The sequence below is a fragment of the Eurytemora carolleeae genome, unplaced genomic scaffold, assembly GCF_000591075.1.
Source record: "Eurytemora carolleeae unplaced genomic scaffold, Eaff_2.0 scaffold340, whole genome shotgun sequence".
In the NCBI taxonomy this organism is placed as follows: domain Eukaryota; kingdom Metazoa; phylum Arthropoda; class Copepoda; order Calanoida; family Temoridae; genus Eurytemora; species Eurytemora carolleeae.
In genome coordinates, this window is record NW_019396237.1 from 77,684 (window position 1) to 102,579 (window position 24,896).

The 24,896-nt window shown below is 31.4% G+C and overlaps 1 protein-coding gene across 1 annotated transcript; it reads left to right on the forward strand.

Annotated features, from left to right (window-relative positions):
• The first annotated feature begins 12,461 nt into the window (after positions 1 to 12,461).
• On the forward strand, positions 12,462 to 24,304 carry LOC111699022 (putative uncharacterized protein DDB_G0290521). Its single transcript, XM_023469550.1, has 7 exons — positions 12,462 to 12,547; positions 13,924 to 13,975; positions 15,778 to 15,831; positions 16,125 to 16,183; positions 18,073 to 18,173; positions 20,930 to 21,281; positions 23,558 to 24,304. The coding sequence occupies exons 1-7, from the start codon at positions 12,517 to 12,519 to the stop codon at positions 23,797 to 23,799; spliced, it is 891 nt and encodes a 296-aa protein (XP_023325318.1). The 5' UTR covers positions 12,462 to 12,516; the 3' UTR covers positions 23,800 to 24,304.
• The last annotated feature ends 592 nt before the right edge of the window (positions 24,305 to 24,896 follow it).

Sequence of the window (24,896 nt, forward strand, 5' to 3'; positions counted from 1 at the left end):
TTTTATTTTTTCGTGTACAAAAGTTTAATAAAATTAAAGTAACTCATAATACTGCTTTAACATCTTTAATGTTTTATTATATTTTTTTGCTAAAAACGATCCAAAACGATCCAACACTATTCACAAGCAAAATAATAGATTTTATTTTGTTTGTCGAATAGTTGAACAAATAATAAATGCTATATTTAAGAAGATGAAGGAAGAAGAACATTAAATGGAAATTTTAAAAGATTTATGAGACAAAACATTTGATAATACTTTTTCAGTGCTAGCTATAAATCTAGTATTTGATAAAAGATATTTAATTTTCTTGTTTTATGACTCCAACAGGTGCCACCATATCTAAAGATGGACATCGTTGTTGTGAAAGAACCAGCAGTTTTGAGAACGAACGAAATTTTTGTGAAGGATGGTGGCGAGCAGAAAAAAACGAAGGAAAGACGAACGACGTGGATTCTACTGAACAAACAATTTAACTGAATGATTTTTCAGTGGGGAAAATAACGAAACAGATAAAAAAATGAATGATAATTTTGAGAACAAACGGAATAAGTTTTTCTTGAACGATTTAAAAAAACAGAAACAAAATGGGTCGTTCACAAACGATAAACTAACGAGATAAAAAAAATGATCGCGCCTTCTCTAGGTCCACAGTACGTGTATGTGTAATGTACTGGTGATGGGCAACTTTTTTCTCTCCAAATTTCGTTGATGAACTTTTCATTCATAATGGCAAGAATGTCAAAATAAAAAATGAAATTTTTTAAACAATTAACAATTTTTTAAAAATGTGTTCTAAACTATGAAACCTGATTAATCTTGAACAACCAATACAAACCTTCAATCATCCCCAGTGAGGTTGCAAGGTCCAAAATCGATGAAAATTTGTCAATTATTTCTTAGAAACGAAAGCTAACTAGTTCTAAAATGTCTTGGGCAATACAATGCGAATGTGAGGTAAAATTAAATGACAACGTTGAACAATTCTTGAAAATTGATGCAACTTTTAAAAGCAGTCTGGATCGATGTGTCCCAAGCTCTTATATCGTAAAATTAGTAAACCTAACCGTTATCTTATTAATCTTCATAATTCACCTTTGGCATCTTTCCTTTTCCTAATTATATCATCTATTATTTATAATGGTGGCATAGATTCTTCCTCATATTTCTTATTTTATCATCCAAACTTTTACTCTTTCTTTTTTCTCATTTTTCTTATTTTATTATACAATCTTTTTTTCTTTTTTCTTAGTTTTTTACTTCTCAATCTTATTAATTGATCATTGCCTGTAAAGATGACAAAAAAATGAAAATGATCAATCTTTTTTAAAACGACGTTGATCGTTGCCTGTAAAGATGACAAATAAATGAAAATGATCAATCTTTTTTAAAACGACGTTGATCGGTGCCTGTAAAGATGAAAAATAAATGAAAATAATCAATCTTTTTTAAAAACGAACTATCGAGATTACTTTTTTTAATAAAAACGAAACAACATTTTTGAAACAATCCGTTACAAAAGCCGTTAATTAAAATTGGATAGAACTAGGTATTTGCTAGGTATTAAAATGATTAAAATCGTTGTTGAGAGAAAAGCAACTTATATATGCCTATCCTACCAAAAATTACAGACTAGGAAGTGGTGTTAGACCCCCCCCCCATGTACACTCGAGGGCTGAAAAAGGCATGCAAACTTATGTTTTACAATAGTATATTATTTTAATTTCCAAAATGGTTTTCTAAACGGTTTTTATCATGTTTTCCTCACATGACCATAAACTATTTAAGTTTACTTTTTTTTCCTTAATATTTCCTGTAATATTTTTTTATCCTATTCCTATTTATGTTATTTTCTCTTTTGTTTCACCTTAACTTCATTAAAAATATATTGTATTTTTATATTTTTTATTTTTTGCTCATTATTAATTCAAATTGTCGCTGTTATTTGTCTTGTTTTTCTTCTCAAACTAGTATTTTTATTTGTCCTTATGTAAAATATTTTTTGTGAAAATTAATAGCAAAAATAGCGAAAAATCAAAATCAAACTTTCGTCTGCATCATTCTTGAATTGTCTAAATTTGTAAAGCTTGGGCAAAATTTCAAAGATATGGAATAAAATTTTCGTAAAGTTATATTTAGTTACATTCGATATAAGACAACTCACAAAATATGATACAAACAGTTTCAGGGTTTATTTTATTAATGCAGTTATAACATTTGAAGTTTTAATTATTTCGGTAAAATTACTTTTTTTAAATGGAAATTTTATTTGAATTTTTAAATTTTATTTGAATTTTTAAATTTGATAAGAATTTTGAAATTTTATTTGAATATGGAAATTTTCGGTTTATTTATGGCAGAAATGAAAACCAAAATACACGAAATTGGGACTAAAACATTTTCCAATCGTGAATAAAAAAATCTCCAGATTTCATTATGCAAGTTGGGAATAATATTCTCCGTCAAACAAAATAGAAAATGGAAATTTTCCATATGCCTGTGGAATAGGAATATACAAGAACCATGCATTATGGCTATAAAGTTTCCAAAATATCCTCTAACCATCCTACAATGTAAGTTCTTTAATGTAGTTTACATTCCATAAGCTATAAATTTTTAATAAAACAACGAGAAATTGCTGCCTACATAAAACGCTTCCTTTATAACGGTTTTTCATAATAAACGCAACCGGATTAAGGGTTTTCAGCAAAATGGGAAAATTATCTTTTTCACCAAAAAATTTGCATTTATTTCATCCAGTTTGTTCGTTCCGCGAAAATGTTCCAAAACATTGTAGCATGTTTCGTTGTTCTTTCTTCACAAAAGAAATATTTTATTATATTTATATAATAATAAGTTTAGAAAAAGTTGAGGGCTCAGGGTAGCGTTTAATGAGGTAGTGTTTTATAAAGGTAGCATTTTGTGCCTGCAGGTTTTCTTGGTACCACTACCAGCTAGTTTAACAGACCATACTTCTATGACAAAACCAACGAGGTAAAAGTATATAGAGTAGTGATATACGCTAATCCTTTACTAATTGTACAGGCCATGTACTTTACTTCCAAAGGTCAATCTGTATATTACAGTACTCGGGGGTGATTTCTGAAAATATTTTAATGGAGAATTTGTTTTACATGTACTATTAAAACTATAAGACGTACATTTACATCCTTTTACAGAGCAATATTTCATCATTAATAATATGTTCTGAGAAACCTGAGTAAAATTCAAGATGCAAACCTCCCCAAACACTTGTACTCCGAAAGCGTACTGCATATTTGATGTTTGTACTGTATGAACAGGCCATAATCTCTTAATATTCTTATTAGTAAACTATCCCTTAAGTGTACACTCAGGCTAATACACACGGAGAGGTAGCTAAGATCCAGGCACCCTGGACAAAACAAACAGAACAGAATTTGTGGCCTACATTTATAGTTTAAAATGTTCACTTTCTCACAAATAATAAAAATTTCTTTACTTACTTTGCTAAAAATATCATATTAATGTGTTTTTTTCTCTCATGAATAATAAATGTTCAAAACAAGATGGCGGTAATGAATCTATTACAACCACTAACACAGTTTAAACATAAATAATGTTTCTTCATTTAGTTAAAATCAGATTCCTCTCCTATGTATTAAATTTTCTTTTAAATTTGAAAGGGACTGTGAGCATAATTTTAAGTATACCTTCGTGCAAAGATGACAATGCCTGATTTACAACGGTACCCATTAAACCTTTGACTGATCATCAAGGCCAAATTGTTCCCAAAAAGAATTTGAGTTGACGTAAAACGGGAGTGTACGCTAGCATACAATGTGAATTCAACTCAGTTACATGTATACAGTGAATATAGAAACTCAAGAGCTGATATTGAAATACTGCAAATTGCCTGATCAGCTCTCGAAACTGCATATTAACCCTCCTGGGGGGGCGGGGGTATGCAGCTAATTGAACGAGCATAACAGGACAGCCAGGAAACAAGAAGATTGGAAAAATGATTATCTGCATTCTGCATTAAATACATGTATCAATTAATTTGTTTCATAAAAAAATTATAAATAAATAAATTAATAAAGTTAAAAACATGTATACAGTGAAAATACCGATAATAATAATGATAAAGTTTCAGCACTACGGAAACAATCAAACCATTTTTATATTTTACTTATTAGAAAAGGATTTTGTAGTTGAGAAAAATGTCAATTTTCTTTTATTAGGGTTATGTGAAGTGAGATTGTAATTATACACATCATTTATCATCTCAGAAACCTATATTTGTAATCCTTGTAATTTGCCTCTTACTGTGTTTCTGAAGGAAGATATATGTTTATTGTCTGTCTCAAAAAGATGAATTGGATATGAACAGTATAAAACTTTTCACTGTGATGACACCGCTTTAAATTAAATGAAATTCTTGACTTAAAAGAAAAGGCATTTTTAGGACTAAAATAAATTCCCTGTTTTATGCATATACATGTTGCAATAAATCCTAACTATTTTACGTACAAGGAGAGTAAAAAAAGTGTGAATAGTGGTTTCTGGTGCAGAATTGTTCTTTTTTGTGCAAAATTTGTTTTTCAATGGCTCTTCTGGTTTCAACTGAACAGCGTATGTTTATAACTTTAGAATATACTAAGAAGGAAGGACCTAGAGTATTTAAAGAACAATTTTCCATAAAAATTACACCAGAACTGAAAATTGCAAATTTTCTTATTACAATTTTGTAAATTTAATGTTTAATTTTAATTTAATCTTTTTAAAATTTTAGACTTTTTAGGAATAATATATAAAAACATTTTTGCATTTCTGAACTTTTGATTTTGAGGGAAAAAAAGGTTTGCTGATTTTCATGGGCAGAATTGGAGTACCATAAAAAAATAAAAAAAATCCGAAAAAATATCAATAAAACACCATACTGGAGAGTTGCACAAAAAAGTACAATTTTGCACCAGGCGCCACTAAACACACATTTTTGTTGACTCACCCTGTAAATAATATAATAATGTAACTAAAAAAAGCATGTTGAATGTGAGTATATAACAAAAAAAAGGCTCGTTTAGACTGCAACAATCGACGAAGGAGAAAAAAATAAGGAATAATCCCAGAAGTCTAAAACTTCAAACCTCAACGTTCAACGGTATTACAGGTCGTGTCGCGCTGGTGGACTGCAGTTCAGATGAAGTCGATCGTCATTTTCGCTGCAAATACCGGTGAAGTGTTCAAAACTGTAAAATATAAAAAAGCATTAGTATACTATAAATCATAATCGTTTCTACTTTAAAACATATATATAAATATGCAATCCACATCCATGTCCCCTCTTGTGCTCAACAAAGATCATGAAAACCCCGTTCTCAATAGCGTCTTACCGTAGTTTGAACCTCCGTCCTCTTAACTACTGGTATTACTCAAGCATATATCATTTAATTCTGAAATGAACCGGGACTTGAATAACATAATTTAACAAACTTTGCACGAGAAAACATGGTTCAACTTTCTTGAAACACGAATCAACAGACTGACGTTGTCAAAATAAGAATAATATCAAACTGAAAAACCGTGCCGATCAGCTGTGGAAAGTTCAACTCCGCTCTGTCTTTAAACGGTTTGGTTTGGCTCGGATACTTCTTCCGGTCCCTGGATTCTCCTGGATCTGCGAAACAGATTTCTGAGGCGAAAATATTTTTATCAGTTTGTTGGTTATGCGCTAAAGAATCTGCCAGGCTTGGAATACCTATATTTCCATTTCAAAATTGACAAATAAATCTACTAGATATTTTATGATAAAGAGGTAAGAAGCATTCGAGAATTTTTTTTTTTGAGCCCTTATATAAAACATTGTTTTTTTATGAAACATGGCTCACTGAAAAAGTATTGTTGGATCACCATGGCAATAAAAAAATATCTTTCTAAAAGTGGTTTACTTTTAGAAATAATTTAAGATTAAAGGGACAGTAAGCATATTTTTCAGTAAACTTTCATTTAAAGATCAACAACAATACCCTTTAATCACTGTAATGATCATCGAGGACCGAGATCTTAGTGTATATATCTCATTTATGCTGTGTAAAAAGCCGCAAAATGAGCGGACTGTGTTAACTTAACATAACACCTATGACGTCACATTTATTCTGCCACTTATAGAAAGTAAATATTAATATTTCTATATTTCTATATACATCTAAAGGTAAATCAGAAAAAGTCTGTCATCTCTAGTCAAAGGTTTAACATTTAAATGTAGTAATGTAGTGTACTTCATTACATATACAAGGGCAGGATGTGTACAGAACATTCTCAGCACATTGGAGAGATGGGACAGATGCTAAAGGACAGGTTGAGAGAACATACCATCATATGGCCAGTACAGCTAAATACAACAAAGCCTGTAGGAGTTCTTTTTAGACAGCAAGGTCATGACTACACAAATCTAAGGATGATCCCATTGGACCAGATCAGATCAAGAGATTCAATGGTTTGTAAAATAAATAAGCTTGACACTGTAAAACATTGATTAAACAAAAAATCATGCTAGTTACAATTTGTTTTAAAAAAAACTGCTTAAAGTGTTTTAAAGATCGTCGTTCATCGGGATTTTTAACAATTTTTAATCTACCTGGGGTGCATTGTGTACATTTTAGTTGTTTTGTAAACATAACAGATATATATATTTTTTTGTTTTTCGATGGTTCTCTCTTTATATTATTTTACCCTACATTTGTATATTTATTCTGAATTTTTTTATTGTTTTAGTTTTAAATACAACAGGACTATTTTGATAATTCATTTTGAATGTGTTCTCCATTTTACAGATATTTATTAGCCATCTGAAGATGTTGTGGTTTACAACGAAATACATAATGGCGAAAATGACAGTTGTAGAGAGTATAATCATGAAATCATTGACTTAAACTTTAAAGGGTACTACTCTTTAAATGAAAGGTCACTTGAAATTACGCGTACAGTCCCTTTAATTGGTGCGTAAATGGATATATCCTTAATGCGTGGAATTCCTTTGTTTGTTGGAAGACTCTGCACCAATTGTTTTGCAGAATCCCATTTTGGAAATTCACGAGAAAATCACAGAAAATTGGTCTTATCACAGGGTTCACTGTTCAGTTACAGATTGGAGCTCAAAGTGTCAACAACCCTATCCAAATACAGAGAAGAGAAATATAATGAGGGAGGTGGGGAGAGAAGGTGTGAAATTAAAGGGTTTGTAAACAATATTGTATTCAATCCAAGGGTTAAGTTGTCTTATTTTTCTAAATTTTCGTTAAAAATTTTACATATTGGAAAAAAATGATTTAAAAAATGTTCCTTAATTGTTTAGAAAATGTCTTGAAAATGTTCGAAAAGGAAGAGGAAAAAGTGCCTGACCGTCTTAAAATCTTAAAACTAATTTTATTTGCAATATTCAGAGAAAATCGATATTTGTTTGATATTGTTGTAAACCTGTTGAACACTCGCCTTTTATCCGATTTAATCCAGTGATGTTTAAGGATAGGAGAAATCTATAAAAATCCGCAACAATTTTAAAGTCAACATTTTGAAATATGGAAATCTAGGCGGGTTATATCTTGGTTGGTTGGATTTTAAAGTTTCAAATTTGTTTCATTCTTTGTTAAATTAAAATCCCATTTTAATTAAAACCCAGTAGGGGGTAATGTTAAAACAAATTTGAAATATAAGGAAGACGATTTTTCCGACCCAAATGCCATAGCCTTTTCTCAAGATGCTTGTGTACAAAAGATCCATTTCCGCCATGAAGTACACACATGTAACCCTCGCTCCTTCTTTCCCTGCCTCACCCCTCTATAACACATCCCAGTCAGTCAGGTTAGGACAGTTGAACTAGTAACAGCTCCAACACAGGGAGCCTCTTGACTCCTTTATGATGATGACGCAGATACTCAATTAGCAGCAGACAGGCTTACCCGTGGGTTCCCAGTTTATCATGCACTCCACTTCCAGAGACAACATAATCGCTCAAATCCAGCATGATAAAGCCGCGATCTCCGCCTACTAGGTTGGATAAGCCCTGTTGCCCCAGTTCCTGTTGATCTGCTCAACCAACATGAAGCTCTACAACACTCCCATGAAGTACCATCAAATATCCATCATTAATTCCTTTGTTAATTTCTAAATGCAAATATTTCAAAACACTAGTTGTTTTAAATAAATGTTAGAATTATCCATTTTAGATCTCTTTATTTTATTATAGTGACTTTTAAAGTCAACAATAAGATATATTCTACATTTCAAGTTAACACATTCATTTCTTATTTTAAATATATTAACCATGATTTCCACAAATGAATCAGAGGATGTGTAGCAGAAGATTTGGATGGATTTTGTTATCTACATTTATAAATAAATTAACCTGTTGTTCCACGTATTCCGTGACTCCGTTAAAAATGAAACATCAGGTTTGAACTGTCTGCTCCCCTGGGCTACTACTATACTAGACAGAATAAATAGAAAACTAGACGGGAAAAATGGGTAACTAGGGAGGGGAATAGGGAAGGGTAAAGGAAGGGTGAAGGGAAGGGTATAGGGAAGGGTAAAGGGAGAGGTAAAGGGAAGGGTAGGGGTAAAGGGAGGGTAAAGGAAATGGTAAAGGGAAGGGTAATGGGAGGGGTAAAGGGAAGGGTAAAGGGAAGGGTATTAAGGGACTGTTAAGTTGGGAGATCTTCAATGATAACTAAATTATGACTCAATAAAATAATGTGTGTGAAAAACATTTTTTAAAACAAATTAGTCGTTTGATATGTTTTGGAAACAATTCACGCACATTAACATTAACATATAGCAAGATATTCTAATTGCTGGGTAACTATACTTAAATAATATTTTAATAAACTAAAATTCAATTTGAAATAAAATAAAACTTTTGAAATATTATTTTAATTTATCAATAACAAAATATTTAAGTAGGTTTGGCGTTTGAGGAGAAGGGAGGGAGGAAGGTTGGTTTTAATGTTCAAACATGACAATTTCTTCGCATGAAATGGAATAAATTTTCTCTTGGGTTTGAAGTCAAAGCTTAGTCATTGCGTGTGTCAGTGTGCTGATAAGGTCTTTAGGAAACCTTGATTGAAATATAGACAAACTGATTTATAGATACCTAGATAGATAAATCTTAAAGTTACAGAATGAGATAGATAGATAGATAGATAGATACATATTTCGAAAATGTTACAAATGCCTTACTCCAATAGTTTTTTTTTAAGTCAGTACCAATCCAGGTATGACCATCTGCACTATTCTGTATTCTGTATTTTATCAATCGAGATACAACTCGCTCAAACTCTATATTCTGTACACAAGAACTAATAATAGTCTGTATTAATCCAGCTAGGTACAACATTCCCTGTATTCAATTAGGTATATATTGTTCAGATACAACTCGCTTACAAACTCTAGTTTCTCCAATAATACTTTAATCTGTATCAATCCAGATACAACACTATTCCTCTGTGTTCTTAAGTATGTATCATTCAGATACAACTCGCTCTCAGAATAATATGTGTCAAAACGTAATAAAGCAAAGGTTCATGTCCAACTAATCTATATTTTGGGTTTTATAGTACATGATAATAATATGGACGGACAGGTCTTTTCAGAAATTAATTAACGTAGTTAGGGTACAGATAATGTTATAACGTAATATATAGGTATGTTCATGTTCACAACATATGGGGTTACTACTATATTTATTACAGATATATTAAAGTTACATTAAAGGGACATTTTTAAATTAAAAGAAAGCTAGATAGATAGATAAATATATAGACTGACAGACAAAATAATAGATAAATAGATAGATTGATGAAAAATAGATATATAGGTAGACAGATAGGTAGTTATATAGATAGATAGATAGAAGAATAAATTTTCCTCATTTTTTCCTTTTCTTACAATTTTAGTTTTCCTATTTTTTATCATACTTCACTCTCGATTTCCTTATTTCTTCTTTTTGCTATAATATACATTTTTTCCCTGTTTTTCAACTTATTTTTTAAAAAAAAATTTATCCAGTTTTCTTTCTTTTTTTCTTCAGTTTTTACCATGTTTAATATTTTTCATTGCAAAACTTTTTTTATCTTTTATTTAAGATTTTGCAAGAAATTGGAAAAGAATCTTTTGTGTCCAATGTGTCCGAGATTGAGATGTCAGCTGTCAGCAACTTTTATGTTTCACCACGAATTGTCTAATTTTTACTTTTATAAGAATCTGTGTGAGTGTGTCAAAAGATTACAAAGTGTTAAAGAACATAAAAAGAAAAAGAATGCTTTCATATCAAACCAACCAGAAGGAGAAGAACAAATGCAATTGCCATTACGACTCTGCGACTCCGTTGCTCCTCCAGCTTTGATTTTACGCAAAAATGTACGAAAAGCAAATCACGGGCTGCAGTAGTACATTTGAATTTCCGAGCCGGGTCAACATTTCCAGTCCCAGTTTGTACTGTATCGCCTGGACTTTGGGTTAATAAAGCAAACACTCAAAAGGACTAGCCGGTGCAACAAGGTTGACGCGGTCAGACTTTAGGTTGAATTTACTTTTATTAAAGGGTCAGATCGGTTAGATATTTTATTAAAGGGTCAGATCGGTTAGATATTATATTAAAGGGTCAGATCGGTTAGATATTATATTAAAGGGTCAGATCGGTTAGATATTATATTAAAGGGTCAGATCGGTTAGATATTATATTAAAGGGTCAGATCGGTTAGATATTATATCAAAGGGTCAGATCGGTTAGATATTATATTAAAGGGTCAGATCGGTTAGATATTATATTAAAGGGTCAGATCGGTTAGATATTATACTAAAGGGTCAGATCGGTTAGATATTGTATTAAAGGGTCAGATCGGTTAGATATTATACTAAAGGGTCAGATCGGTTAGATATTATATTAAAGGGTCAGATCGGTTAGATATTATAAATTCAAAACAAACATTTCTTCTCAATAACTCTTCAATAAAAGGAATAAAGATAAGAAACATTCACTAAGTTCATTTAATTAGTTTGACATTTTTTAGGAACACAATAAGTTTTTAAACACATGGTAATAAAGAATGTTAACTTATGTTTTCAAAATGATATCTTATAATGTCCGTTACGAAAAAAGGGTTATAAAAAAAATGATGTTAAAATGATTTAAGCTTGCAAGGCACGTTATAAAGAGCATTGTTATAATGTTTGAGTGATTAAGTTTTTAAAAGCTTAATAAATAACAGTTGAAAGGAAAAATTATTTAAAAATCGGGAATGGTGATGGACCAAACATCTGTAGAGTAAAAAAGTATATTTTAGTTCCACATTTATTGAAAATATATTTCGGTCTGGGTTGACCCTCGTCAGTTCTAACGATATAATAACCATCAATATCGATTAAAAAAAAATTAATAAAAACCACTAGAAAATAAACAAACAAAAAAGATTATTCAAAAAAAATTGTGCAAAGGGATACGTACTCGGATCATGAGAAGGAAAAAAGATAATTTGCAAATATTTTTAATTTGTCTAAAAAAATGTTTTAAGGCAATTATTTTTTAAGATTCTTTCTGTCACGAAGATTAAAACAAACTGTTTATGTTTTATGGAATTCACAAGTCTTACTAGACAGGTTAAAAATAATATAATTGTTAAGATAAGCTTTTTTTTGGAACACATGGTTCGTTTTTTTATTAACAATTTTATATATCTTTTTCCATTATTTTTGGAACATGGTTCGTTTTTTTTAAACAATTATATATATCTTTTGGAACACATGGTTTTTTTAAACAATTATATATATCTTTTGGAACACATGGTTCGTTTTTTTTAACAATTATATATATCTTTTGGAACATATGGTTCGTTTTTTTATTAACAATTATATATATTTTTTTCAAAGGTTTTTTCAGTTCTTTTAGAATTTTAAATAGAACTACTTTAAGTGCATTTACCTTTGTTCATCTTTTTAAAATAATTAAACAAAACACTCCAAATATTTCTAACATGTTTAAAAGGCTTTTTTAATTCTTCTGATGATTGGCAGTACATAATAGGACTATTATTTGATAAATTAAATAGAACCATTATATCAACACATTTCCTGTTTTTTGTAATTAAATTAAAGTTTAAAATTTTAATTGACTCCAGTGAAAATCTTGATGTTGAATAATCTTATTCCGACTGAAGGCCGGGGGGTGGGGGGGGGTTGACCGTTTTTTGCGATATCTCTAAAAGTATTGATCTAAGGTTTTCGAAATTTTTGAATTTTCCAACTAAATACATGCCCCTGTCACATTAACCTCACCCCCCCCCCCCCGTCTATTTTGGGCACACCAGTCAGTCGGTCAGTCGAAATAGGGTTAACAGTGTAAATTTTATTTTAACCTCCAAGAGACTTATCACAATTGTTTGCGAGGGTATTGTAAGAAATATTTCTTTCAAAATCACTATTGCTTCAGATCTCAAGAATATGTTAGTTTGAGGAAATATTCATCAAACTCCTTCAACCAGAATGAGGATCAAACTAATTTTTCTCTATTTAGGTAAATTTTTTACACTTTTTTACTTTTTGAAAAAAGCTTTTACATTTTTTTGGAATATTAAAGCAATTTCAGAGTAGTTTTAAGCAACCCTTTATTAACATGTCAGAAATGTCCAATTCACAACGCGCGGTACCCTTAAAACCTGTGGCTGAATAAGTTTGAGTTAGATGTCAATGTATTTCAAGTATAAAAAGCGATAATTTTCAATTGTGAGTTTTCTACACTCCTGTATGCCGGTCCATTAGCGCCTAATCCAATCAGGGTTCAGTCATGTGTTTGTTGTCTATTCTGGACCAATAGAAATAGTATGACGGTAACATCTATCTTTCTATCTATCTCATTATCCACTCAGAGTTATGAATCCTTCATTCGGCGCTATCAGTAAAAGGAAATATTTACTTCTACTGAAACTATAGTGGATCTAAGAAGTAACTTACGCGTTACTATACTGCACTGCAGGAAAACATTAAGGATCATTATCAGAATTAATCACTTTTAAGCAAAGCAAATCGTGATTAAGAATTTGAGAACAAAATGTATCACATATTTATAGTTAAAAATAACTCAGTAGCCAGAAACATTGTGTGAAAAATTATTTCTACTTTTGTCTTAAATACATAAAATAATGTTCTCATACTACTCTTGTATACCAAGTCCATTAGCGCCTGATCCAATAAGGGTTCAGTCATGTGTTTGTTGTCTATTCTGAACCAATAAAAATAGTATGGCGGTAACAACTATCTTTCTATCTATCTCATTATCCAATTAGAGTTATGAATCCTTGTATCGCGCGCAAAAACAGTAAATGGAAATATTTACTTCTACTGAAACCATTGTGGTACTCTTTCGAATGTTCTCTATTTCGTAATGCTTTCAGCTATCCTATATTTCATTTAATTTTGATTTAATATCCAAAATAACTTAAACGACTGTATGTGTATTATGTATGGCTTAATCCCCAATAAAATCTTTAGTAAACTTAACTATGTATAAAAATCATTTTTCCATATCTAGTGGTTTCACAGGAATTGCCGATCTCTCGTGAAATTTTTATAAAATAATAAAATATTTTAGAATAAATTCTGGTGTCGCCTTAAAAATTAATTGATTTAAAACCGATCCAAAAAATAAGGAATTGAGTTTTTGCCACAATCTGAAATTAACTTTGCAACCTGATGGTCTTAAACCTTTGATAATTCAAACTTACACTGATGATGCTATAGAAATCATATTTTGAAATATCAAAGGTCTACAAAATCAAGTTGCAAAGAGGTACAAGGATTCGAAAATTAGAGTTTGTGGCAAAAACTCATTTCCTTTAAGATAAAAGAATTTTCGATCATCATGATTAGTTCTGATTAAATATTTATGTTTAGGAACTGCGTACTCAGAAATTAGTATATTTAAGGATACTAATCAACTTGGCAGGTTAAACACTTTCGCCATTAATTTTTTTTTCGAATTATCCGTTAAAGGAACGTTTTTCTATTTTCAATAACAGGGCTTACCTTATTCACAACGAAACATCCTTCAGAACTTTATATGCCCAATGTTAAATGATGTTTGATCAATGATAAATGATGTCTGATCAATGATAAATGATGTCTGATCAATGATAATGATGTCTGATCAATGATAAATGATGTCTGATCAATGATAAATTATGTTTGATCAATGATAAATGATGTTTGAACAATGATAAATGATGTCTGATCAATGATAAATGATGTCTCTGATCAATGATAAATAATGTCTAATCAATGATAAATGATGTCTGATTTGATAAATGATGTCTGATCAATGATAAATAATTTCTAGTCAATGATAAATGATGTCTGATCAATGATAAATGATGTCTGATCAATGATAAATGATGTCTGATCAATGATAAATGATGTTTGATCAATGATAAATGATGTTTGAACAATGATAAATGATGTCTCCTCAGTAAAAACCATTAAAAATGTGCAAATTTTTTTAAATGTGAAATTTAAAAAGTAAAAGTATGTGAAATTTTAATGTAAAAAATGTGCCAATAAAACATTTTTCGTAGACTAAGCAAAAAGCTTTACAATGCTGAAATTAAAGACTGAGAAAGCTAGGAGGTCTGAATATATATTTTGTCGGTCAATTAGCATGCATGAGAACTCAGAAAATAGGAATTAAAGTCCAGCTTTAATACTGAAGTGATGGACTTATGTTAGTTTAATAAGTCAAACAAAATTACCAGCCTCGACACAATAAGTAAATTTCTAGTAGAAATAGGGTTAATAATAAAAGCGATTTGGGGGGAGGGGGGGGGGTTGTCTTGCTGAGAAGGAGACACATATAAGGAAGTCCTGAAGTTATTAAATTAAATATCATTACATTTCAATGAATTCTATGCATGGTATTAAACTTTTTTTTAAATCTCGTTTTTATATTCAATGGCCGCAGACTAACTTTTAATCAGTCTATGTCTACGTGATAAAACACTAACTAAGTTTGTTAGCTGTTCAAACAGTAACTTTTGATTCTAGTTAGAAGTATGTAGTTGTTAAACTGAAGAGAATAGAAGGCATAATCTAGAGTGTAGAGTGTAGAGTGTAGAGTGTAGAGTGTAGAGTGAAGAGTGTAGAGTGTAGAGTGTAGAGTGTAGAGTGTAGAGTGTAGAGTGTAGAGTGTAGAGTGTAGAGTGTAGAGTGTAGAGTGTAGAGTGTAGAGTGTAGAGTGTAGAGTGTAGAGTGTAGAGTGTAGAGTGTAGAGTGTAGAGTGCAAAGTGTGGAGTGTACATAAGATAAGATTTACAAGTCTTATTATTTTTAACATAATTATGCAAAATTATATGTTTGGTAAAAGTTATAATTATACTAGTACACTATATAGTTAGAAAATACGACACACCCAGGACTAACCATGGGTAGATGGCGTCCGTTTCTTCAATTTTAATTCAATGTCGTTTTGTTCTAAATAATGCAACAATCTCCCACTAGCGGCTGTACACTACAGAGTTTTTTTTTTACTTTTTTATCTAACACGGATATTACCGTTAAACAAATGTCAACGATAAAAGGCGAACAATTGATGTCGAATTGCATGATTGGCATCTAATTGGTCAAATTGTGATCATAAGGTTCATCTTCTTGGGTCGACAAGGACCGAATGTTTAATTAGTTTGGACGCTAGAGCGTGTTTGCAAAATTTTGTAAATTTAATAATTTTGGGAATTTTCTTCATATTTTAATGTCTAGGTTAGAGGGAGAGAAGAATAATGAAGACAGTTTATTCTCAAGGGAACATATTAGGTACAAAACCTTCATTCTTCATTCTTCATTCATAATTCTTCATTCTTTATTCTTCATTCTTCATTCTTCATTCTTCATTCTTCATTCTTCATTCTTCATTCTTCATTCTTCATTCTTCATATTCTTCATTCAGTAATTGGTCTTTTTTTTATATCTCGACCAGATGATTCAAAATTTTTCTTTTTTCCTAAAAACATATTTACTATTTAAAACATTAATCTATTTTCTATTTCTATAATTTATATTTTTAAACTTTATTAAGTTTTATGAAAAAATTGTTTTTATTTTTGAAGAGAGGTGATCTGGTATATGACAAGAAAAGTGAATAAACTGAAGGATAAGAACAGATTAGGTGAGATAAAAACCACAAGGTTGAAGGGATAGGAGAACTAGTGGAACTACACATATTACATTGAGCCCCTTAACCTAGTTCAATTTCTCTCGCTATTTATTAAATCTGATCAAGCAATTTTCAGTTTATCATTATTTCATACCATGAACATTTTCCGAAATATTTCAGTATAAAAAATAAAAAAAAATAAAAAATCCCTATTGATATTTCATAATTAAAGGAAAAAACAAGACGACTCTTGCTCCACAGTATTCTGAATCTCACTGTTTGTACAAACAAACTTATTAATCCGACTGACTTTGTTTATATCCTCTTCTAGAGTTTTGTAAATTCTCCATAGTTCAAAACCAGAAAATCTGCCAAATTTCTATTCTTCTATTTAATCCAATTATTATCAAGAGGAAATGCTCTTCGTGATTTATAAAAAAGTATTCATTTCTATTTAAAGTTTAACTTAAAAGTTAGTGTAAATGTCTAAAAGTGAAAATTAAATACAAATTGTTTGAAATTGTAGAATTTTAAATATTTAAAATTTATCTTTTAACTTTCAGACCGCATCTGTATTTGTATTTGTATCTGTATTTTGTATTTGAATCTGTATCTGTATCTGTATCTGTATCTGTATCTGTATCTGTATCTGTATCTGTTGTATCTGTATCTGTATCTGTATCTGTATCTGTATCTGTATATGTATCTGTATCTGTATCTGCATATGTATCTGTATCTGTATCTGCATATGTATCTGTATCTGTATCTGTATCTGTATCTGTATCTGTATCTGTATCTGTATCTGTATCTGTATCTGTATCTGTATCTGTATCTGTATCTGTATCTGTATCTGTATCTGTATCTGTATCTGTATCTGTATCTGTATCTGTATCTGTATCTATATCTGTGTAAGCACATGTGTGTATCTATTTAATATAATCTTGTTTCAAGTTTAGATTACTTTATGATATTTACAATTGATCGAGGTATAATTGAACTACAGGGTGGGGCGAAAAAAAAGTACAAAATTTGCGGGTTTTAATTTTTTTATTGCTTTGATTAAAGTTAAACTTTTGTATTTGTCCATTAAAAATCTAATCAAAGTCTTTAACATGCAGTTTTTCTTATCGCTACTTTATTACGGGTTCCCCCTGCAGAAATATTTTGAACTGGATGACGAAATATTGATACAACCGCCTTTAGCATTTTTGTAAGTTCAATGCACGGTATAATCATGCAAAACTAGAGCTTTTGCATTATATTTGCCCTCGCCATAAAAGGGGGGGAGGTTCAAGGGAGGGGTATTTTGCTATCAGGGGGGAAAGAGGTTATTTTGCAGGGGAGAGGAGGTCATTTTTCAAGGGGTACGGGTAATTTTGCAGGGGGGAGGGTAATTTTGCAGGGAGGGGATAATTTTCAAGGGGCAGGGTAATTTTGCAGGGAGAGAGGGGTTATTTTTAGAAGGTAAGGGGGAATTTTCCAGGGGAATCAACCAAGTGGCAACTTTCCAAATGTACATTTTCCCAAGCGGCAACTTCCCAAAGGATAGGTTAGGCCTTCTGAGGCGCCGTAGGCTATGGGACCGTTTGCTAAGGCTAGGATGGGCTTGGGGCAGAGCACTGCGGCTAGAAAATCTAGAGGCTAAGCGCTGCGGCTTGAAAATTTTAAGGTCCGAGCGCTGCGGCTAAAACAGACTTCGGAAGTTGCCGCTTGAGAAATTGAATATTTTGGAAGCTGCCACTTGGGTTTAAATACTGTTGGGAAGTTGCCTCTCCATGACCAGAGGGTTAAATTTGTAAGGGGTGGGGATTAATTACCAAGAGGGAATGGGGGATGAATGATCGATATCATGTTATGATATAATGGGGGTTCTTTTAGATCTAAATTTTTGTATTTTCTAGCGCTGCCATCTTTAGGAGACTATCCCTCCTATCCTCCTCCAACTCCTCTTTGGGATATTCTCACTCATAGAAGACAATTTGAACCATACTTCGGGGTCAAGGTAAATTTTTCAAATCTAAAAAAACTATTTTTTTCAAAACTCTAAAATGAAGATTACATTTTTTTCAGTAAATTCAAAAAATTATTTTCACTTTAAAACCAAACAATCATGGTTTCAAAATGCTTGTCTTTAATCAAAATTGAAAATTAAAATCAAATCAAATCCAAAAAGGCCACAAGTGGTAAGTAAAGGATTTAAGAAAACATATTTTGATTTTTCTAATCCATTTTATACCTAAACCCAACCCTTATGTGAAATAACTTGAGCTGAATGTATGATTTGAACCCCCGAGGGATTCAAAACTTTCAAACCCCTTTTTCCTATTTGCTATCAAAACTTTTTTGTTCAGCAATGTATTTTATGGTTATGTAAAACAAAGGGGAGGGGGTTTTGTTATGGGGTAATTTTTTTTTCTGAAAGGGGGAAATGGATTGCCCCCCCCCCCCTGTACATTCCCCTGGTAAAGAACCTGAAGTTTCTAATCCCAAAAGACTCATGCTCTCAATTTGATTTTCCATTATATTCTCCTGGATGATTAGATCTTGCAAGGGGAGTACGTGCTTCAAGTATTAATTAGTGGATGTGATGGTGTAGGTGGCACTTTTACCAATACACAGGGTGGACCAGGAAAAAGAACTAAAAAAACAAACTAAGCCTTTGCTCTAATTTTCTAATCCTTATATCTTTGCAACTCGATGCTGTGATATTTCAAACTATGCTTCCTGTTAGATCAGATAATTTAAGTTTGAAATATTAAATTCAAATACCGTCAAGTTGCAAAGATATAGAGTTTAGAAAAGCTGAGTTTGTGACATTTAAAGACTCAATTCCTGTATGAACATGCCCCCCCCCCCTAGAATATACTTTTAATTCACTGAAACGAAATTTTTTATTCTAAGGTTTTCAGGGGGTTGGGGTTGGGGTTGGATTTTATACCCTTGGTATTTTTTCTCTTAATAATTTAAATATTCAAGTACATTCTTTTCAAAAAATGAAACAATAAAAATGTGCACAAAAATACTTTTTTCGCACACCATATGAATGAAGAAGTAATTAGGATTGCGCCTAATTAATGAACTTAATTATCCAATTCATTCTTACCTGCACACTCCCATAGATCAAAAAGGGGCTAAACCGAAAGGGGTGGGGGATCAACCTCCAAAAATGAACAGGGGCGAAGAGGGAAAGGGGTGGGGGATCAACCTCCAAAAATAGATATTAATAGATATTAAACCACAAGAAAAAATTCCTAGTTTAATACGTGTAAATTATCACGCACGACTAACATAATATTAATAAATAATCAATATAAACTTACAAACTACGACTTACACCAACCCTCGTTCTTCTGACCTTCTTGGTACTGATGTGATTCGGGGCGGCATTCCCCTTTTTTAATGGAGTTTACATAAAAATACAAAGACATGAAATAAGTATATATATCAATATGCAAGGAGCTGAAATACGGGAGCTTTCTCTGTTAAAATATATTAATTTATTTAGACTTAGGTTTAATGTTTTAGCTAGGGTTTCCACCGGAATTCCGGGTTACGGTTTACGTACGGAAATGATCCGGAAATTTTTTCCATTTCCATTATGGAAAAGGTTCCGGAAAACCGGTATTCCGGAACGATTTCCGGAACGATTTTTTTCCGTAAAACGGAAATTTCCGGAACGTTGTTCCGGAATTACGGATCGTTACGGAATTCCGGAACGTTCGGGAAATTATTCAAATTTTCAAACTTTGTAAATATGAATTTAATTAAAATAAGAAAAATTCTTTAAGTTCCGGTTTACGGAATGGAAATTTTCCAGTTTACGTTACGTAAACCGTAAAAATTTCCGGTTTACGGAATGGAAACCGGAAATTTTTCCGGTTTACGAAATGGAAACTGTAAATTTTACGGTTTACGGAATGGAAACCGGAAATTTTTCCGGTTTACGAAATGGAAACTGGAAATTTCACGGTTCCCATTCCGTAAAACGGAAATTTTTCCGGTTTACGTGACGTAAACCGGAAAATTTCCGGTTTCCATTTATACCGGAATTATCCCGGAATTCCGGTTTACGCAACAAATTTCCGGATCATTCCATTTCCAAAATGGAAATTTTTTTCCGGAAAAATGGAAACCCTAGTTTTAGCAAAGGCTTAATTAAAGGGCGCTACGACATCTGCTCTATTTCCATTTGCTCTATGGCCTTTTGCTCTATTAACCATTTGCTCTATAGCTCATGCATCACGATGTTTGCTCTATATGTCATCTGCTCAATACGTCAATTGATCTATGACTTAACACGTCATTTGCTCAATAAACATGTTTATAACTGTCTTGATCCAATTGCTCTACTCAACATTTGCTCTCTGAGTAAACACGTCATTTTAAGTTTTAATAATTTGCGATTTTTCCAAAAAAATGCTGCATATCTAATTCCAATAAAATCTTTTTTATATTGTATTTTAAGGTTATAGAGCAAATGAGGTATAGCGCATATGGAATATAGAGCAAATGGAACTAGAGCAGTTGGCCATAGAGCAAATGGAAATAGAGCAGATGTCGTAGCGCCGTGTTAAAGAGTTAAAATAAACAACATTTGGTTTAATTACATCATATAATAAATTATTTTCTGTTTTACAAAAAAAAAACAAGATCCCCCTATCACATTCCCATCCCCTTTTTATTGTTATGTGTTAATCACGGTGGTTATAGCTTTATATTTTCATAGTTAACATAAAGTTGATTATGATTATGATTTAGAATCCTGTAACATGGAGTCCAGTAATTTCAACATCTAGTTCTTACTATCCATCTTCATCTAGTACATTATCAACTCCACCTACCTACTACCCTAGTACATCATCATCTCCACCTACCCACTACCCTAGTACATCATCACCTCCATCTACCTACTTTCCTAGTACATCATCAACTCCACCTACCTACTACCCTACTCCCCCTCCCACTACCCCGCCTACTCCCCAATCTACTCGACCTACCTCCCACCCAACAACCTCTCGGCCTGTTAATTACGTCCCACCTCCCTGTACCTCTCTACCTCTCTACTGCTCATATGTTGAACCCTTTCTACCTCTTCCTATAGAATGCATAGGTAAAAATAGAAATGGGCATCGTATAGGTAAAAACAGAGATGGGTAGCGTATAGGTAAAAATAGAGATGGGCATTGTATAGGTAAAAATAGAGATGGACATCGTTTAGGTAAAAATAGAGATTGGCATCGTATAGGTAAAAATAGAGATGGGCATTGTATAGGTAAAAATATAGATGGGCATCGCATAGGTAAAAATAGAGATGGGTAGCGTATAGGTAAAAATAGAGATGGGCATCGTTTAGGTAAAAATAGAGATTGGCATCGTATTGGTAAAAATAGAGATGGGCATTGTATAGGTAAAAATAGAGACGGGCATCATATAGGTAAAAATAGAGATGGGCATCGTTTAGGTAAAAAAAGAGATTGACATCGTATAGGTAAAAATAGAGACGGGCATCGCATAGGTAAAAATAGAGATGAGCATCGTTTAGGTAAAAATAGAGATTGGCATCATATAGGTAAAAATAGAGATGGGCATTGTATAGGTAAAAGTAGAGATGGACATCGTATAGGTAAAAAAAGAGATGGCATCGTATAGGTAAAAATAGAGATGGGTATAGTATAGGTAAAAATGGAGATATGCATCGTTTTTTTCAACTTACCAAATTTTTAAGAACAAACAAAAGTTTTCATGAAGGATCGATCGTGTTATTTAAAAAAAACTAAGGATGGACGAACGACTTGGATCATTCAGAAAATGAAAAACGGGCGTTTTTTAAAAACACAAATTGTCGAAGTAAAAAAGGTTAAGGTTCTTTGATAACAAAGTGCATAAGAATTAAGAAAATGATTTGCAGTTTTTCAATCTTAAGAATTTATTTAATCTCGATGATTTTTATTTTTACGAAAAATAATATCCTTTTAAAAATTAGGTATTTACAGATATAAGGGAATTACTTTGTCATGATTTAATGTTTAAATTCTCTCTAAAGTTCAATATCTATTAAAACGATCATCCTCATGATTTTGAAACACAGTGATCACGAACGAATGAAATAACTTGTGCAAAGATTGTGCAAAATAAAAAACATACTTATCAAAAAAAAGTTCAGACTGAGAAATTTAGTTCTTGCCAGAAACTCAAATTTGCTAATCCAAATATCTTTGCCGCAATATTATGGTGAAAACGATTGATATCTATTGCTTAAACAATCTGTTCTACCAAAATTGATAGCTTGAAAAATCAAAAGTCTACGACATTGGGTTGCAATGATATACGGAACCATCTAGCAGTAATGAAACAAAGGTGAATTATATATCCTACAAGATAAAGTGTGTTGCCCGTGGAATTTGGTAAAATTTAATTTAAACATTTTTTTTAAATCTCGAAATTTCTTTATACTTTGTTACTTCCCTGTTACCCACGGTTTCCCTAAATCAGCCTTTTCGGTCCGGCCGTACTTGGCCAGCTATAGCTAACATATATAGATTAAAATATTCACGTGAGAATATATATTAAAAAGAATATATCTTGTATCTTATACACTTCCCTGTGATAAATATGAATTAATATTTGATATTATTTTTAATGTATATTCCATATTAATCAAATATAGGGTTATTTTCTTAATACATTATATAGAATATTTTGTTCATATATAAATATTGAATACTGAATGGCTGGGTTCTTGATTTTTATTTTAAAAGATCTATATATTTATTTAGTAAATAGTTTTAGTTTGCTAAACATACTAATTAATTTCATTAAACGGAGTTTTAAGATTGTTTACGTGATGAACATTTAACATATATTTATGGTTTCATTTATTCTTAAACTTTTACATTTTTATTTCATTTCTTTTTCTGCTACCTTTGTATTCTTTATTATCTATATATAAATTTGGCTTGTCTGTCTGTTTGTCTGTTGATATGTTTGTTTGTATCCAATAAACGTCAAAACGGCTGAACCGATCGGGCCCAAATTTTTTGTGGGACCTCACGTGACCCCAGGGAAGGTTTATGAATGATTAAAATTTTAAAAATTTGTGTTTAAAAGTTTTTTATTTTTGCAAAAAATTAAAAAATGCGCAAAAAAATATTATGAAATCCGCAAACTTTTTTTGTTTTTGTTTTATCTGTACAAAGAGAAGATGTTCAGAGATAAAGCCACAATTAAAAGTTGAAAAAGAAGATGGGTGCGAAGCGCCCTGAAACCCTAGTTATTATATAAACTTTTTTGGTTTTGTTAATTATTTTCTAATACAATTGAAATAAATTTCATTTAAATTTAAGATTAGAATGGATAAATAAAATAATTGAATGATATTTTGTTCAGATATCTGTGATGTAGATTTTACCGTTCTTCCCGCTCATTGTTCAAGACAACAAATAGAAGAAAGAGTAAAAGAAGGAGAAGAAGAAGAAGATGAAGAAGGAGAAGAAGAAGAAGAAGAAGAAGAAGAAGAAAAACGTAAAAAAAGCAAAAAAGAAGAATATATTTCTCTAAGGGATTTTTCTCTTGATTGCATTGAAATGATAAAGGAACATCACTTTAAAAAAACGATTAATTTAAAATAAATATTTTTTATCCTTTCCTAATAAAAAACATTGAACCCAACAAATTCTTTACCTTAGTAAATGATCTATTAAAAAAGTTTAGTTTAAAAAATAAAGGTATATTCACATAATATGAGACTTTGACATTATAATTGAATTCTTTATCTTGACAAATTAGCTGAGACGACCTCTCCGCAATCCAATTCTTCAGCGGATGAGGTTCTTTTTCCATTTTGATGCAGAGAGCTCTGGCAGCTGTTTAATTTTTAACAGTGCGGTATTCTAGTTGGTTCGAAATCTAAATCTGTGAAATTCTGTAGTTCTTTTTACATTGATCGTCGAATTGTTCTTTTATTTCCATTAATTCTTAAGTTTTGTAAATTCATTTTGTCTAGTGTCAATGTGCTGATTTGCCAAAGCAAAGAATTTCGAATTTATTTTGTTGTAATGGTCAGCTCACGGAGAGAAAAATAATCATTATGTCATATATACCGATTTGTAAGTTGAGTTTGGTCTTTGTCTTAAAAATATTTAAAAAAAAAATAAAATTTGTAAAAAGTAGAGAACTAGAGAACTAGAGAACTATAGAACTAGAGAGCTAAAGAACTAGAAAACCAGGAAACTATAGAACTAGAGAACTATAAAACTAGACAACTATAGAACTGGAGAACTAGAGAAATAGAGAACTAGAGAACTAGAGAACTAGAGAACTAGAGAACTAGAGAACTAGAGAACTAGAGAACTTGAGAACTAAAGAACAAGAGAACTAGAGAACTAGAGAACTAGAGAACTATAGAACTAGAGAACTATACAACTAGAGAACTAGAGAACTAGAGAACTAGAGAACTAGTGAACTATACAACTTGAGAATTAGAGAACTAGAGAACTATATGTAAATTGTCCAAACTGGCAAAAAAAGGTTTCACTCTCACAGGTAGAAAAACTCGGGTTTGGAAATTAATTTCGATATATTTCATATCCTCATCAGTCCTACAGAAAATGACCAAAATTATTACAAATTAAAAATAACGATAATGTAACAAATACTTTTTTTTAAAAAAAATATTGCAATTAGCATATAAGAAAAACAACTATAGAACAACAACGAAGACTAAATT

Bases quoted from the DNA above. Each gene is read 5' to 3' on its own strand.
- LOC111699022 (XM_023469550.1), top strand. From the start codon at position 12,517: ATGAGGATCAAACTAATTTTTCTCTATTTAG. The intron at 12,548-13,923 runs GTAAATTTTTTA...ATTTATGTTTAG, and splicing joins ACTAATTTTTCTCTATTTAG to GAACTGCGTACTCAGAAATT. The intron at 21,282-23,557 runs GTAAAAATAGAA...TATTTTGTTCAG, and splicing joins TCTTCCTATAGAATGCATAG to ATATCTGTGATGTAGATTTT.